This window comes from Pipistrellus kuhlii, unplaced genomic scaffold, assembly GCF_014108245.1.
Source record: "Pipistrellus kuhlii isolate mPipKuh1 unplaced genomic scaffold, mPipKuh1.p scaffold_m20_p_37, whole genome shotgun sequence".
NCBI classification, from domain to species: Eukaryota; Metazoa; Chordata; class Mammalia; order Chiroptera; family Vespertilionidae; genus Pipistrellus; species Pipistrellus kuhlii.
Genome location: NW_023425537.1, coordinates 2,812,357 through 2,831,036, shown reverse-complemented (window position 1 = coordinate 2,831,036; position 18,680 = coordinate 2,812,357). Strand labels below are relative to the sequence as shown.

At 42.0% G+C, this 18,680-nt stretch overlaps 1 protein-coding gene across 1 annotated transcript in view; it reads left to right on the top strand.

Moving 5' to 3' along the window:
* Positions 1-1,155: 1,155 nt before the first annotated feature.
* The window catches only part of MAP2K6 (mitogen-activated protein kinase kinase 6), an 84,564-nt gene continuing 67,039 nt past the window's right edge, over positions 1,156-18,680 (top strand). Inside the window, exon 1 of the mRNA XM_036407760.1 lies at positions 1,156-1,463. Coding sequence (XP_036263653.1) covers positions 1,448-1,463 — 16 coding nt within the window. The 5' untranslated portion in view covers positions 1,156-1,447. The remainder of the gene's footprint in view (positions 1,464-18,680) is intronic.

The window sequence follows — 18,680 nt, the reverse complement described above, 5'->3', positions numbered from 1 at the left end:
TTCAAAAAGACGGCTGGCAGACACCTGCAGAATCAAGTCCAAACCTCTAGCCCGCAGAGCCCTCACCTGTATAAATTCCACCCACTCCACCACCTGTGTAGACGAGTCAGTATGATGTCCTTAGTGTTTCTTAAACAGACGGTCTTCATTCCTTCATTCCTCTATGAGCACTTGGCTCATACCCCAGAGGCCTGGAATTCTCAATTCTTCCCCCTCTGCCATCAGAGCGCATTTCTGAGTCTGGTCCTACTCGGTGCAGTAGAAGTCTGAGCTGATTTCAGCCCCCTCACTCCGCTCCTTGCCTGGAATTATTCGATGTCCTCCATGGGCAATCGGGACAAGTCAGGGGATGACCCAAGGCCCTAGGAAGGTGCCTGGCACATTTTTCGGAGCTCCACAAATGTCTGTGCATTTCGCTGAAGAAATTCAACAGATCAAACATTGGACACTGTGAATTTAAGATCACCACCCACTTTCTCCCTCCGACCAGGACTCCTCTTTCCTTCCCACCCCCCAAGTGAGAAAAAGCATCTAAATATTTCAACTTTGATCAAGTTAGCTTTGATATATAAAAAGCAGAACTTCTTCTTGAACCACAGAAATATGAATTCCCACTCCACCCACCGCCTACTCTTGCATTCAGGTTACTTGAAATATCACCGACCTGGATCATTTCTTACTAACGAAAACGTTGCATCCTCCCTGCCGTAGCAAAGATAACCAACCTTACCTCTACCCAGCCACGTCACCAACAGATCCTCCATGCGAGGAAAAATGCTTTTAAAAATGGAGGTGTGAGGATCAAGCACCTACAGGCAGGAACAGAACAACAGGTGCTGCCTGCAAACGCAGGACGCCCAAGCGGACCTTCGGAGGGAGCCAAAAGCTTTCAGCCAACATAATGCTCTTCAATTGTTGTTTCAGGGGCTTTTCGGTAACAAAAATTCCCCCTCCCCTTGGTCTTAACGTTTTTTCCGCTCACCACTTACTGAGTGTCTGACTTATCTGAGCCCGATCTTTGTCATGGGCAGTCATCTCGCTCAGCAACCCGAGCAACCACGTTTCCTTAAATCAGAGCCCGATGGACTCTGCCCGCGAACTACATTACCCAGCGGACCCCGCGGCCTTCGCAGGAAGGACGTCTGCGCACAAGATACTCAGTTCCAAGTTTGGAGCTTTTAGCTGCCAGCCCTGGCCCATCATGTAGCTGCAGCACAGCCTTCCCTAACGTTGCAACTGGGGGAAAAATCACTTTCCAGTCTGTTTTGCAAGGTGTGCATTTCCATCTTGATTCTCTGAAAGTCCATCTGCTGCATCGGTCAAGAGAAACTCCACTTGCATGAAGATTGCACGCCTGCAGCTTGCATCTTTGTTGCAAAACTAGCTACAGAAGAGAAGCAAGGCAAAGTCTTTTGTGCTCCCCTCCCCCATCAAAGGAAAGGGGAAAATGTCTCAGTCGAAAGGTAAGAGCCTATTTGCATCCATTGCAAAAATGCAAAGGGCTGTGCATGCATTTATGAATGCACGGATGCAATTTTCGCCTAGCGATTGCATGTTTAAGTTTGAGGTTTTCCACAGCTCAGTTGCATTTCCTGTTTAGTGTGTGTCTTTTTTTTTTTTTTTTCTTTCTTCTTTTTTTTTTTGCAGACACAGAGAGTTCCTGTAAGGCAGGGCTTGCAGTTCAGCTGTGCATTGACGTTATTTGCATTCTTCTGCTAGGATTACTGAGCTCTTTTTGCCTTTTGCACAGTCAGGAGAGAAAGAGCAGGTTGGTAGCGTCTAAATGTGCAATGCTTTATGTAATTATAAAATTCTTTGGTGTGCACGCATATTATAAGTAATTTTCTGTGCAACAGAAATACAAACTTTTTAAAAGTCTGTGGGTGAAGATGAAAGGTAAAACTCGAGTTAAAACTAGTAGGAAATTAATGTAATCTTATATTCCTTTGGGAATGAGCCGTCGCTGTGCCAGTATTTAGCTAAATTTCCATTGATACGCTTTGAACATTAAGCAACTTTTGATTTTTTAAAGGAAGTAAAGGTGAAGTGTGCATAAGGACATATTACAAAAAAAAAAGCTGACAAGGAGTCTTTCTCTTCGGAGATTTTGCACTTTATACTAATTGCTTATTGACTCACAATATTTAGAAGCAGTAATGAGGACACTGGTGTTTTACGTCTTCCCATTTGGGAGACACTTTGCAGCTCGGTAGGGGAAATATAGGGAGAAAGCTGTGCTTTGAAACATTACACCCGCGTGGAGGGACTGTCCTATTTCCTTACCAACCATAATGAAATCTTTTAAGTGTCATTGCATGTATTTAGTCAGTTTTAACAGGTCAGAAGTTCCGGGTTATGGTATTTTGTTTTGTTTTATTTACTGTTTTGTTTTTTTTTTCCTCTTCTGTTTCTTTTTCCTTTTTTATTTATTTATTTATTTCTCACACGGTTATATTTTGGAGGCTTAGGATCATGCTGGGAGGGGATTAAAAAAATACAATTCCTGACCCGGCATCAGAGAGGGGTGCTGTCAGGTGTTCTAGGACCCTACACCACTTGTTTCAGAACAAATCCTTAGCCATAGAGAGCAGGTATGCCAGGGAGAATGTCTGAGTGACGAGGTGAGTTGCACAGCAGGTGAGTTAGGCTACCTGGGGGCACTGGGTAAGGAAGAATGCAGGGTAAGCACGAGGGTAAGAAGCTGGTGAAATGAACGCGTCTCCTAAGCTTTCTGCCACTTTTTTTTTGGTAGCAGTTGCGCCGCTTTGTAGTTCTGCTGGATGGAAATCGTACATGTTAGCCCACGAAGCAAGTGATATGTGTTCTCAAAAGTTCGAGGGAGGGCTCTGTTTTCCTTTCAGATGAAGAGAGCATGAACATCGAAAAACCTGGGTGCTCAAGTACCTAGGCATTGGCCTTTGAGGGGCAGAGATCCTTTAAGAAAAGGGGAAACCTACAGCCTCTTAATTGATCAGAGAGGTAACAGCTTAGAAAGGATGTTCCATGCTTTGTTGTATGAAAGAGATGGCATCTAGCGAGGTTGTATTTGGTATAGATTCACTCATTCATTCAATCCAGTTGTATAGTTTAGCATTTGTATAAATATATCATGACATATATGTATATACTAGTATATGAGTTATAATATAATATAATATAATATAATATAATATAATATAATATGTATCCCCACACACTGCGCAGTATTTGAGTGCATACAAAAGTATTTAAAATATAGTCGTTTGCATCAGGAAACTTGCCATGCGGTTGGTGAAAGAAAGCATGCACTGCTGGAAGCCAGCATGTCATTATGATACAAGATAATCACATAGCTCGTGAGGAGAAATGGCCAAAGTTGGAGTTGAAAGATCCCTCTGGGAGATAGGCAGGGAGATTTCAGGAGGAAAGTGGTGTTAGTCACAATCTTATCTCTGGACCTCAGGGTCTAAACCAAATCAGGTTTCTATTTGCATTTTTGGGGGCCCAGTCCTAAGGCAGAACCAGTTTTTGAGTTGGGAAGCTAAAAGAGATACTAGCATGGTCTTATGCTTCCATGATGGGTTTGCCCGCCATAAATCAGGTAGCTTTCTTACTTGGGTTCCATTTGGAAGGTACATCTGGTGTGAACGTGGGGTCCCTGCCCAAAAGGCGCAAGTCATTGATAAAAATAAGTAGGTGATCATTTCAGAAATGACGAAGGAGCCCTGGCCTGGATTTTTAAATGTGGAATTGGCCTCCTTCAGCTATGGTACTCTCAGAGGGCCAAGACATTTTTTATTTTTTTCTCAATACCAAACTTCTCTGTAATCCTAGAAGCAAATGAAATGGGAGGAAAAGTGAAAGGTGGATCCAACCTCTTAGCACATGAAGAATTTAACAACATGTTGAATGCTAGGCCCTTTCCGAACCTTCTAGATCACTATAATTCGGTTTTTACAGACCTCTAATTTAAGGCACAGCACAGGCAAAAGAATTACAGGCTCCCTGGGAGCTGGAAGGACCCGGTTGCTTCTTTCTAAGCCTTCCCAACAGTGAGATTCCGAGAAAGAATTTCTTAAAAAGAAATGTTGTTTTCCCACTGTTGTAACGTTAGGTGGTATGCCTTTCAGCTTGTTTATCTTAGCTGTATGGGGTTGAGCTGACATTTTTCGAATATGAAACGTGGTAGCATGCCTTTTGAGGAAATCTGAAGCGTAAGTTAACAGGAAGGGTACCCAGAAAGTGCAGGAATTCCTGCACTTTACAGGAAGACAGGCTACAGGAAAAATGTGTCATCTACATTACCCGGGAGAGCAAAACTATTGTTATCAGCCATAATGATCCGAGAGAGGGAGGGAGGCAGCAGGGGAGGGAGGTCAGGCATTTCCTAGGTCACCTGAAAATACACAGAAAGTTTGCCCTGGTTCAAATGCACTCTTCCTCACCTCTTCCTCCATGCACCTTTTAAAAATACTAGCTTATCTTCGTTTAGTACAGTCAATATTAGAGAGTCCCCTTTTAAAATCATTTTAAAAAAATCGTTTTTAAAAAATATAGTACTGGGTCAGTCATGACATGAGAAATGCCTGCAAGGCAGAATCCAGAAGCATGTGGGAGAGTGATAGGCAAGGACTTAACCCCTCCATGGGTTCTTTGCGTTTGTAATTCATCCCAGCCTGGGAAATGAGATGTGCTAATTTCTCATTCCGTGCAAATTCCTTTGTCAGGTTGTGCCAGCCGGACTTGTCATGCTTAGCCTGTAATCGGAGCCAGTATGTTTTATATGCTCGTCTGTCTCGGGACACAGAATCAGAATAGGTACCTTGGGGTTCCGGAGCTTGTTTTGTATCGGTGTGGCCGTCAGCACTAGGCAACAAGCTGAAATTCAGGGGCAGGGGCTTGCAGGGGGCCTCTGGTGGCAACTGTAATGCTGGAGGAAATGGCTAAGATCCTCATCCCTTTGCTTTTGTTCAGATTAGCCTTATTGTAACCATTTTTTCCGTGCTCTAAAATCTGCAAGATCTATAAGGATTATTTTTTAAAACTTAAAAAACATATGAATCATACTTGTTCATTATAGAAATATTCAAAAATATGGAAAAGGAAAATAAGAATCACCAGTTACGGTTTTGGCATATGTGCTTCTGGATTTTTTTTTTTTTCTATATGTATATGAATGAATTCAAAATATGTATAAAATTAATTTGTATGTAATTACCTTTCATTTTACTTCCCAAGGTACTCTGAAATATTTCCAAGTTAACCTGTTTCACCATTCTTAATATCTAATTCTATTGTATTTATTTAAATAGAACTTTGGTGTTTATTAACTTGTTAAAAATTGAGGTATAATTAACATACAAAATTATATTATTATAGATTGAAAGTGTACAACATGATTCGATATCTCGATATCTATCTATTATATATAAAAGCCTAAGCAACTGTTTGACTGTTTGACCGTTCGACTGGTAGCTATGACGTGCAATGACCACCGGGGGGGGGGGGGGGCAGGCAGATGCTCAATGCATAGGTATGGAAACATGGGACAGACTGATGAATCTCAGAGGGGAGGAGGTGGAGGGAGGGCAGGAAGAGGTTAACTAAGAATCTATATGCACAGTAGAGGACTGGTGCACAAATCTGTGCACCAGGCCTCTAGTTTGTATATATTATGAAATGATCACAAGTGTAGTTAATATCCATTGCCATATATTAGCTGGAGATACTGTGTGTAATGAGAACTTTTAAGATTTACTTTCTTTGCAACTTTCAGGTATGCAACACAGTATTATTAACTATAGTCACAATTCTGTGCATTACATTCCCATGATTTATTTATGTTATAACTGGAAGTTTGTATCTTTTGACCACTTACATCCATTTTGCCCACCCCACCAATGTGTTCTGTGTATCCATGAGCTCAGTTTTTGCTTTTTTTAATTTTTATTTCACATATAAGTGAGATCATATGGTATTTATCTTTGTTTAATTTATTTCACTTAGCACAATACTGTCAAATTCTATACCTGTTGCAAGTGGCAATATATTATTCTCTTTTATGGCTGTATATATGTGGAATCATATATGAATATAAATATACATATATATATATGTATTCTGATTTTTTATGTATAATGCTCATAGTTTTTTATCCATTCATCTGTTGAAGGACACTTTAGTTGTTTCCATATCTTGGTTATTGTAAATAATGCTGCAAAAAACACAGGAGAGCTATTAACTTCCAATATTATGAGTATTACCATGATGATCATCCCAGTTCATATGTTTTTGTGCATTCTGTGGCTTTAGACTAAATTGCCATGGTTATCCAGTTCTTCTCTACTCTCCATTTTTGTCTCCACCTTTTAAATTATTGTAAAATGATATATACTCACTGTAAATAAATTCAAACCAAAGAGAGATTCATTATAAGGAAACAGAATCCTCATTCACACAACCCAGAGCTAATAATACCTGTTAACATTTTGATGACTATCTTCTTGCATTTGCACATACATACATATATAATTACTCATGCTATTTTGCACACTACATATGACATTTTGCAACTTGCTTTACCACATGTCTTGGATATCTTTTCATATTTATACACATATAGTTACCACATTCTTTTTAACAGTTGCTTATTTTGATCTGTAAAAATGTAGCCATTTAATCAACCCTCACTTAGACTTTCACATAGTTTCAGGGTTTTTTTTTTAACAGCTGTAAACAAACTTTCAAGGAATACCTTGAATATACATCTTTGCACACTTGCCCTATTATGTCTTCAGAATGACTTCCTAGAGGTGGAAGTGCTAGGTCAAAGGGCACACCAAATTGCCCTCCAGAGAGCTAATAACACATTCTTATTTCCACCAATAATGCTTGGAAGTGTCCATTCTGTTCTTTTAAACATCATGGTAAATATTGCCAAATAAATTGTTCTTCGGAAAGGTTATGCCTGTTTTTCTTCATCCTAGGTAGAATAATTTTAAGAAATCTCTACTACCCTAGCTGGGTGGCTCAATTGATTGGAGCATCATCCCATACACCATAAGGTTGTGGGTTTGATCCCAGGTCAGGGCACATATGGAAGACTACCAAAGGATGTTCTCTCTTACACTGAGTGTTCTCTCTCTCTCTCTCTCTCTCTCTCTCTCTCTCTCTCTCTCTCTCTCTCTCTCTCTCTCTCTCTCCTCTGCTTTCTTCTTCTCTTTCCTTCTCTCTAAAATCTGTAAGCATACCTTCAGGTGAGGATTAAAAATAGTAATAATAAAAAAATAAAAACGTATCCTCAGGTGAGGACTCTACCAAGTCAATAAGAGTTATTAATACCTCTTTTTTTTTAAAAAGGTCACATTTACATTTCTTAGTAATAAGAAGTTGAATTTCCCCCTTTTTTGACACTTGTGTTTCATATATTTGACTCTTTTCTTTTTCTTAGGGAATGTATCTTTAACATTTTAAATGGGGGATCGAATCATTTTAAAAGTTAAGCCAGAACATTCCAAAATTGCAAAGCTTAAGTAATCATGGGTTGAAAGATGGGTTCTATGCATTTAAACAATTTGATTTCCTGGTGAGTTCTGATTTTCATTTTAACCAAAATGTCTTATGTAAACATCACATACTTTAAAAAAACTCGTTTTGTTACACTAATCTGCAGCTATCGAGACCCGTATGCAAATACTAAGAAAAATGTAATGATCTGATTAACATTCCAGTCTGGGAAATGACTTACTTCTGGACATTCTGCATTTTTCAGTTATCTCTACAGATAACTGAAAGGAAAAAAAAGAAGCAGTTTTTCCGTAGTTTTGTAAGTAATTCTTACCTAGCACATGGTCATGGTATGTGCATTGTTGCAGAATAATTCATTTTTTTTTTTTTTAAGCATCATGGGGAATGTCTAATCATGAAGGGTGGTTTCCTTTAGTCTATTCAATCTGTTAGAAGAATTAAGGTTAGGATCAACTCTGATGATCTCACAAGTTAAAGAAGTCAGTCTCACCATAAGCTTAGGCTGGCCTTTCTTACTGATGTGCCTAGTTATGCATCCTGATGTAAGAATCTTGAACTATGAAAGACATTTTCTCATCCAACCATATCTTTTAAAAAATGAGCAAACTGATGCCTTGGAAATAAATGCTCTGCCCGAGGTAGAACTTACGTCTCTTGATCCTCTGTCTCAAAATTCTTTTCACTAAACCACACACAAACACTAGTCATCCACATTTGCAAAACATTTTTTTCCCTTCATAATCTTCCGTATATTTCACATTTTTGGTTTTGTTTGCTTTTGTGGGGAGCAGCTTAGCAAGGGGGCTGCTGGTAAAATCAGTGGGGGTTCTTTTTCTGTGCCCAAGAAATGGTGATATATGAATCATGGTGGTGGGGTTTCTTACCAGCTCTCTGCCAAAGGATATTTTGCAAATGCTTTCATTGTGATTGCCATGGCCTACACAATATAGCTGAAGGTTTAAACCACTGTAATTGTTGTTTGCCTTTTCCCGACAAACTCTGAAAATCCCTGCTGGGTAGCTAACATTTATTCTGGCACATCTTTGCCTCTTCACCTCTTTGAATACTGTGCTTATACACGCTGAGTGGCCAGATTATTATGACCACCTGACGCTTGTAGGCAAATTAGCCGTACACGGCATGGTATGGGATATGGAAGCCGAAGGCCTGTTTGAACACCTTTGCTGCCTGCAGTTACCAAGATAAAGCGATTTCTTCTACTGGTGCCCTTTAAACAGACGTAAAGGTTGCAGGATCCCTGGCTAAGTAACTTTCCCTTTAAAAATATACAGAACTAAGTTGAGTTGTCCAAAGAACCTAGTGGGATAGGGTCGAAGTGAATCTCTCCATCCTGTGCTGGTCTCTGGGGCTGGTGTGTAAGTGGCCTTTGAACTTGAGCCTCTGAAGGGTTGTCAGAGGTGATCTGGAAGTTTTGAGCAGCTGGCCGCACCATGACAAAACAAGGGACTTGCCATGGATAAAACCCCCAAAGAAGATGATCCCCCACTTCCTCCTCGACCACTCCCACTGCCCCTGCTCCCCCCCGAGCCCTGGGTTTTGTTGCTCATTCTGTCTCCTGAGATGGTATCTTTCCCTAAGATGCTCCTTACAGCTTGGTCTGCAGCCTTGAAACCCCCTCTTTCTACAGAAGGTTCAAGTCGTAACCCACATGTGGGAAGTCCATCACAAATCCCATAACGTAGTCAGCTCTGTGCTGAGTTGAAGCATTAAATGGGCACTTGCTGAAATTTCCGTCATCTGTTTTATTTTCTATTCTATGCATCCCTTCTTAAGTTGGGTTAGGTTCAGCCCTTTTTAAAAAAAGACTATTATCTGCGGATCTAGATGCTGATTACAACCCACACCTAATGCTATCATCATCATCATCATCATCATCATCATCATCACCATCACTTATTTTATGAGTCACTTTCCACATATTATGCTTTTGAACTTGAATTCTTTGGGGACAGATACAGTTATCATTAACTTACAGATGAAGAAACTGAAGCTCAGGGGAGGGAACTAACTTGCCCATGGCTGGGTAACTCTCAGCAGAGGCAGGGTACAAAGCCAGGCGAATCTGACCACAGGGACCACGCTCATAACTGGGGTTTGGGTTTCGGCAAACTACCACTCGTGTGTCAAATCCAGCCCGCCTGTTAAAAAAGAATCAAAAGAATAACACTTCATTATACATGGAAATTTTATAAAATTCAAAGTCAGTGTCTACAAATAAAGTTTTATTGGAACACAGCTATGTCTACAAATAAAGTTTTATTGGAACAACGTATGTATTTGTATGTTGTTCGTGGCTGCTTTTCACCCACCATTGTAGCGTTGAGTCATTGTGATGGAGACTGTTTGTCCCACAAAACCAAAATATTTATTGTCTGGACCTTTTCAGAAATAAAGTTTGATGGCCTTGTCCTTTATGACTGTACTTAGTCAGTGCCTGCAGTCTTTTCATGATGGGGCCTCCATATTGCATTTCTCTTTGGCTTTAAGTGGAAGTTGTTAACCTGGATTATCACTTGCTAACTGCTCAGCCTGCGATCTTGGAGACACACTCACAGGAAATGTGTGAGAGATGCTTCTGCTGAGGAGATGTGCAGGATTTGCTCATTTTCATTGAGCTGAGTGACCGGTCTCCTATATCCCATCCTGGGGTCCTTTCCCCTCAGCTGCATGCTTCCTGCCTGCTATATATATATTTCTTTTTCCCCCCTTCTCATGGAGAAGCTGTTCATTCATTCTTTTCTTTGTCCCTTCATTCTCCCCTCTGGAGCCCATATTTTTGTTTAAAAAGCAAATAAACTAAAAGCAACTCTGCTGTGACCCCCGTTGGTTGCCTGGCTTTGTTGATGACGATCATGACCTGGATCAGAGGTTCCATCCCTTCTTTTGTGTGGTGTCAAGATAGAAACCTCCCTCCATGGTCAGATGGCCTTTTACTCACCCAGACAGGTCTAAACACACACACACACACACACACACACACACACACACACACAGCCCTAGGTGGAACATATTTTGAGGGGGGATGAGTATCCTTTTGCATACAAAGTCCCTTCATTGTATTGTGTGCATTTCGAAAGGAAGGTCGTGGTAAAGGTTTTGGAAATGAAGGGAGGAAGCGGGTGTGTGGGAGCTATGTGAAGACAGGCGCTTTGGTGGAATGAGCCTTGATGTGTTAACTGAATCCAGAATGAGCTCAGTTGGAGTCACAGACAAGGATATGCTCATTTGAACCATCCCCAATGGCAACATCACTACAGATTCTTTCTGTATTCCCGGCACTGTGCTTAGATGCGCTGGTTTTTACAGCCTGTAATTCTTACTGCCTATAGGGATTTCTTTTGCCAGCTCTGGGACCCTGACCTGGAAGTCTGGTGTGGGGCTGGGGCCACTTGCTTTTCTGGGCAGCTTCTCTAGAGACGACCTCCTTCCCCCTTTTGTGCTGGACCAGCTCATTCCGTGCCCTGCACTCCTATGAAAGTCTCAGTGTGCTTTCTTCTTCACCTCTCTAGTTGTAGGGCCTCCATTCAGCCATCTTTCCAGTGTTGTGGATGATAGTTGGTCTGTATTTTAGTTATAATTTTTATGTGGTTATGGGAGGTGGTGAGTACAGGCATTTACCTATGCCACCATCTTCAAATTTCTCTAAGTTTAATTGTTTTAAAGCAATAGTAAGAACATGGTCAGTGTGGAACTACACCTAACCAGAGGAATACTGACTGCAGCCCTTTTTGGCTTAGAGATTTCTCTTCTTCCTGGTTATTTCTCTGTAATTATAACAAGTGCAGTTTCCTTGAAATTGTGAATGAACCTGTGTCTCTACTGTTTTGCTCATGTGCTGGATGGAGTAGAAGGAACAAGAATGACCTTAATTGTGGTAGAGGAGGGTTTAGGGATGGATTTTCTTTTAAGGAAATGGATTCTCTCTCGGCTGTCTCGCCAATCAAAGCAGATCAGCTACACCTGTCCCTGAGTTGTTTCCCATGATCCAGGTGGGAGCTATGGGAATGGATGGTGGGGATGTTGAGTGACTGCTCACTGATTCCCTTTCTCTCTTCTCCCTCTGCCAATCCCACATGGGAAGGATGGGTTAGAAAGAAGGGTAAGGCTAGAATCTGAAGAATTAGTGGGAATAGAATAGTAAGAAGTGTGGGAGTCTTTTGCATTGAATGATCAGAAACAGTCTTTCTGTGATATTTGAAAACTATACACATATTCTTCCTGCTTTACTTACTCCTTCCTGCACCCTAAAATCCTTGGCCATTTGAAAAAAAACAACCCAAAGACTCTGAATATACCTAAAGTGAGAGCTTGGATAAGGGATTTGTTCAGATCTATTCACCATATAAATTTCCAATCTATATTTAAGACATCGTGAAAGGGGGAACTAGACAAATAAATGCATTCCACTCTCCTCTTCCATGTAACTAGCTATGAGTCTTGAAAAATCTACATCACCCCTAATTTTAACTTCCTCACTTACTAATAGAGAGGCTGACCCTTACTTACTAGATTGTTATGAAACTTGAGTAGGTCATGTCTGTGATATGCTTAGGCCAGTGCTTGGCATTCATTTATTCAATAATTATTTATTGATTGCACCTCGTTTGAGGCATTGTGCTACAGTAAGCTCACTATAAACATAGATTTGCTTCCTTCTTCTTTTTCTCTAGCCCTTGAGGAGCTTATAATTTAGTAGGAGATAAAAAAAAGGCATAGAAATGTGCAGAATACAAGCTAGAATTTTTGGCTATGCTTAAAGGAGGTGCTATGAGGTGGGAGGTCCTATGGAGGAAGGGGAGATCAGGAAAGTTTTTACAGTGAGCATGAGAAGTATCAACGTGACATTCAGAATTGATGAGGAAATTGTGTTCCAGATCCAATGCATAGTGTGTAAGGGCACCGATAGAATGTTAATATAGGCAGAGCAATTCTTCAGAAGATAACAAAGGGAAGATGCCCTAGCAAATTATCTAGAGCTTAAATGACCTTACTTGTGTTTTTTAAGAACTTCCTTTTTCATACCAAGCTCTATACTGTTGTTATTGCTTATAATCAAAATAGGTCAATACATGGAATGCATCATGTCACGTACTTTTAGGTGTTTTTGGATTGTGGAAACTCCAGGAAATCTGGTGGTTAATAGTTAAACAAGTATATCATCATATCAACCGGGTTTATAGGCATGCTGTAATTATGTAAGCAAGCTGTTGGTTCAATAATCAATGCCCAGCTAAGACGGGGAATATTTCCCAGAACATGGCCACAGCTGTAATTTTCATGTCTCCTAACCTGCCAGCCTGCCTTTTCCATTTCTTCATGCTTTTCCCCTTTTCTAGAATCATCTGAAGTCAGTTAAGAAGGAAGAGAACTGTTTAATGGACTTCTGAGTTCTCATTGTACTGTGGAGCTCCAGATGGCTCTTTGTTTTAGCAAACTTAATTTCTCAGGCGTGATATTGGATACTGGCAAAGAAGTTTATATGTGTGTGTGTGTGTGTGTGTGTGTGTGTGTGTGTGTGTGTGTGTATGTGTGTGTATTTTTAATTTCATGGAAAAAATTTATCGAAGAGATAAATATATTTAATCCAATGGATAGATTGAATTAATTTTTCTTTCATTGTCTTAGTTTCAAATGCACAGTGACCTAACCTCTGGAGTTTACAATAGGTTGTTTCTCAGAGAAGCTTTTAATTAGTAACCTTTCTGCTTTGGGACTGTATTTGACTCAGGGTCAGCAGAGTGGGGAAGGCAGGTGGGCTGAATCACCCAGCCAGTCAGAGTCCGGCAAGTCACAGGACAGCTTCTGCCTCACCTTGTTGTCCAGGTCAAGAGAGCACATGACCCAGCCAGGTGGAGAGGGCCTGCCAGCTATACCATCTCATTGGAGTGGCTGGCCAAGTCTTCTCGCTTGGGACTTTGTTCCTGAATGAGCTTCTATTTTTAAAGGCAAAGTAGGGGAGGGCGGAGATGCAGATTTAATACTGGAATTGATTTAAAAATAAGATTGAGAAATTTTGATTCATTAGGGTTAGAAAGACTTTTTCCAAATTTCATTTTTTTAGGGTGTGACCTATCTAAGAACAAGAGAGTCAGTGGATGGAGTGGATGGGTGGGTGGGTGGGTAGGTGGAGGTTGCAGAGGGCCATTTGTTTCTTGGTTGAATTGAACAAACATTGTTAACAAAATTAAATACATAATCTGCACCTGGTACTGTGCTAGGTGGATGCAAAGAGGAATAGACTTCTGTCTGTGCCCTCAAGAAGCTCACAGTCTGATAGGAGGTGTTTGCTAGGGCTGCCATGGCAAGCTAACATAGTGGGTGGCTTACCCCACAGAAATGTGTTGTCTCACGGTTCCAGAGATGAGACGTCTGAGATCCATATGGTATGACGGTTGGTTCCTTCTGAGGGCTGTGAGGGAAAATCTGCTCCATGATTTTGGTGGTTGCCTGACAATCTTCTGCTTGCCTAACCTTGTAGACGCACCGTCGATTTCTCTGCCTTTATGTTTCCATGGTGTTCTCCCTGTGTGTGTTCCTGTATCCAATCCCCCTTTCTATGAGGACACAAGGTGTGGTGCCTTAAGGGCTGACCCTCTTCTAGCATGACCTCATCTTAACAAATTATATATGCAGGTCACAGTTGAAGGCATTGGGAGCTAAGACTTCAACATAGGATCTGGGGACACACTTTGTAAAGTATATGATTGTCTAACAACTATATGATACATTTAAGACTAATGCAAAATAATATAGAATGTAAACTGTAATTGGAAAAAAAGAGACTTCAATATAAGAATTGGGGATGGGCTAAAATCGGTTTGGCTCAGTGGATAGAGCATCAGCCTGTGGAATAAGGGGTCCCAGTATTGATTCTGGTTGGGGGCACGTACCTTGGTTGTGGGCACATCCCCATTGGGTGTGCAGGTGGCAGCTGATCGATGTTTCTCTCTCATCGATGTTTCTAGCTCTCTATCCCTCTCCCTTCATCTCTGTAAAAAAAAAAAATCAATAAAATATATTAAAAAAAAGAATTTGGGATGGGAGCGGGTGCACATAGCAGGGGAAGACAAACATGTCAGCAAACTAGTGCAACTGCTGCTGCTCTGTGTGAGGTGCATGTAGGTTTTGGTGTAAGACGCAGGTGGGATACTAAGGAAGGTGAAGGGTATAACTTCACAGGGAAGATCAGGAAAGCCTGTCAGTAGAAGGGGGAGATTAACTTGATATAATGAAACTTTAGTGTGGTTCTCATAATAAGAATAATCAAGTAAACCCAGAGACTTGCCATCTGGTTGAACTGACTACCTGCTCTTTCTTCTGATTTTCTATCACAATGAAGGACTGGATGTTTCTATATGGGAGGTGTTAAATTAGCACGTGAATACACACACACACACACACACACACACACACACACACACACACGCTGTCACTGTATTGAGTCCCAAAACTTATCAGTGTTTCGTGGTAACGACACATGCCAGTCACTCAGTTGACACGAGCAGCTTCCATGTGTACAGAGGTGGCACCTGGAGTTTGGGGGAAGGAGACAGCCTCCCCTTTGTCACAGATGGTGTGAGTCCTCATGGAACGAAGCTCAAAGAGGGAGTGAGAGCGAGAACCAAGGATCTGTAGCCAGGGGAAGCTTATTTTTAGAAGAGGCCTGTAAGCCTTAAAAAATACTCCTCGAGCGTTACCAACTTCTCACTACATTGATTATTAACCAAAAGTCTTTTCAACTGTGTGTATACTTAATGCAGTTAGGAGGCAGCTGTATTTTTTCCTCACGTGGTCTGAGTAGGTATACATTAAAACGATGTATAAAAACACCAGGAGCAGCTTCCGTAAGAGGGGACAGGAAGGGATGAAATTGTCAGGACCTGTTGTGTGAGGTGGTTGGGAGTCAGGCCGGTGGGAAGGAACTTTCCCAGCTTAGAGCAGACGTCCATCATCTGTCAGATAGTCCTGCCAGGGTCTTGACAGTGGCATGTTTCACATGGAGGGGCCAGGTGGGCACCCCAGAACATGCTGTGGGAAGGGAAGGGATTCTTCGGGGCTCAGCAGCTGGTCCAGGGAGTGGCGATCCAAACAGCAAGAAGAGGACAGGTGCACAGCAGACGTGAGGCAGAAAGTCAAGTCCAGATGAGTCAGCATGCAGGGCAAAGAAAGTAACACCAGGGCCATCAGCGGGAAAGCAAGGATCAGAGAGTGACCGGGTCCCAGATCCCAGTGTGCAGAATCCAGGCCTGAGTGTGTGTGTGTGTGTGTGTGTGTGTGTGTGTGTGTGTGTTTATTCCACCCGACCCCCGCATAGAAGAAACCGGTATCCACCTCAGCTATTTCTTTCGGCTGCAGGAGCAATCTTTGTTCCTCCGGCTGTCGAGTGGTGATGCATCATAGGCAGCCTGGGGAGGTTGGGTGTAGAAGGATTCGCAGAAAAGCAGCAACAGAAACTAGTTTGGGGCTTGTTTACAACAAGCCCAGACTCATCTCTGCACCGAGAACCTGCCCACAGCTCTCCGAGTGGGACCAGCAGAGCTGGTGGAAAACAGGAAACAGTGATCCAGCCCGGGTGTCAGCCCCTGGGTCTAAGGCTGAGACCAGCCGCTGGCTTTTCTGTCCCTCAGGTTAGTTGGTGAAGCAGCAGCCCCGACCCCTCCACATCCAATGCCATGGCCAAGCTGGGAAGAAGAAATTGTTCTGGAAGCTAAGGGGGATTTATTTTTAAAAATATTTTTATTGATTTCAGAGAGGAAGGTAGAGGGGAAAGAGAGATAGAAACATCAGTGATGAGAGAGAATCATGGATCGGCTGCCTCCTGCACACCCCACATTGGGGATGAGTCCACAGCCCAGGCATGTGCCCTGACCAGGAATCAAAGTGCAACCCCGGGGTCATATGTCAATGCTCAACCACTGAGCCACATGGGCCAGGCGTGTTCCCTCCAATGTAGCATTTCCATGTATGAGACGATCCTATGATAGCAGGTAATTTTCTTCGAGTGTCTACTATGTGCAAGACTTTGTGATAAGCACTTTCTTTACGTATTAGCTCTAACCTTCACAAAAACCTGCAAGGTAGGTAAAATCATCCCCATTTCACAAAGGAGAAAATTGGAACTCAGGTTAGTAACTTGCCCCGGAGGGTGATTTGCAGAGCTGGGATTTGAATCTAGTTCATTTAAATTCCAAAGTTCAGGCTTTTTCCCTATGTAACTGCCATGTCAAAATAGTGAAAAATAAAAACACTTCATTGCATAATAGTAAAGGAATTGCTTCAGTGACAAATAGCTACCTGATTCAGTGGGTTATGAAGAGAAGGCCATAACATTAATGAAATATACTTATGGCCCAGGAAGAAAGGATGCATGTACTGTATAGCTATATAAAAATATATGCGTATGTGTTTGTGTGTATTTTGTTTTACCTCAGTTCAGTCTTTTTAAAAAATATTTTTATTGATTTCAGAGAGGGAGAGAGAGGTAGAAACACCAGTGATGAGAATAATTGATTGCTGCCTCCATGCCCCCTTTTGGGGATCAAGCCCGTAACCCAGGCATCTGCCCTGACTGGGAATTGAACAGTGACTTCCTGGTTCCCATGTAGGTCAATACTCAACCATTGAGCCATCCTGGCAGAGCCACAGTCTTTATTAGGGAGAATTTCACTGAATCCAGTTGCATCTTTATTAGGGAGAATTTCACTGAATCAAGCTTGCATTTTCTGACCCCCTCTTTTTCCCTCCGTCCCCTCACATGGGCTCCTTACTCTACTTTCTGAATCTTTTTTGTAACCCCCTTACTTCCCCATCAGGTTTTTGCTAGCTCATCAATGTGCACATGGTTTGAAAGAGCTAACAGCCCTGCGTCATCTATATGTCTTTGTAGGTTTAGTACCCACCACTCTTTCTCTGGTCTGAGATCCAATTCTCTGTCTCACAAATTCTCTGATCCTGAGTGGCTGCTGGATTGACTCGTCTGGTGTGTCCATGAGGGGTAATAAGCCCGTGGCTCACTGCCCACTTAGAGCTGCTGTAGAAACAGGTTATCCGAGTCAGGGGGCACAATTGCAACAGAGAAGTAGGTTGACATAATAAAGCAGGTGGGAAGGAACTCCATGAGAAATGAAAACAAATATGGCTGCTTAGACTCAAATGTGAATGAACCTTTCTCAGTGTTGTGGTGTTTCATATCATTTTTAAATTTGCATACTGCTAATAATACAGAGCTTGGTTATTATAGAAGGCAAATCCTCTCCTCAGATTCTCTCATTTTCTCTGTGAGTGGAAGAGACCCAGACCATGTATACATTACTGTGTTCTGTTACTCATTGCCTTTATAAGGAGGCCACTTGAGCAGTAAAAGAAGCAATAATAGCAGAACACAGAAAAGGAGCACTGGTGCTCTCTAATGGCAAAGGGATAAATACAAGCACAGTTTTTGATGCCGGGACAGTTGCCCAAGTGTACAGAGCCTGGACCATAGAGACCTGACAAGATGTAAAATGTTTAGAACCATGAAATGTTGCAGCTAGCAGGGACCCTGGAGGTCATCTAGGCCTGTGGTTGGCAAACTGTGGCTCTCGAGGCACCTGTGGCTCTCTGGCCCCTTGAGTGTGTCTCTTCCACAAAATACCAAGGCCTGGGCGAGTCTATTTTGAAGAAGTGGTGCTAGAAGAAGTTTAAGTTTAAAAAATGTGGCTCTCAAAAGAAATGTCGATTGTTGTCCTGTTGATATTTGGCTCTGCTGAGTAATGAGTTTGCCGATCACTGGCCTAGGCTGAATACCTCATGGTATAGATGAAGCAATTACCAACAAGAGATTAACAAAATCAAGGTGATTGATAGTGGACTAGGTCTGGTGAACAAGGTGATAGTGAACAAGGTGATAGTGAACTAGGTCTCTTGGCACAGCTGGGCTGCTGTTACCATCCCAGGGGCAGCTTGATGTGAAGCTAACCTCTGACTCTCTGGAGAGCTCTTATGAAGAAAGAAACTAACTCCTGAGGCAGAAAGATAAAAAATAAACCAGGGCCCCAGGCACAGTGGGAATCCGGACCTCTGCTTACTCCATCTGTCATCAGATGACTGAAGTCTTCTCCATCACGCAGGCAGCCATTCATCATTGACTCACTCCCTGGACATTGATTAGAGTC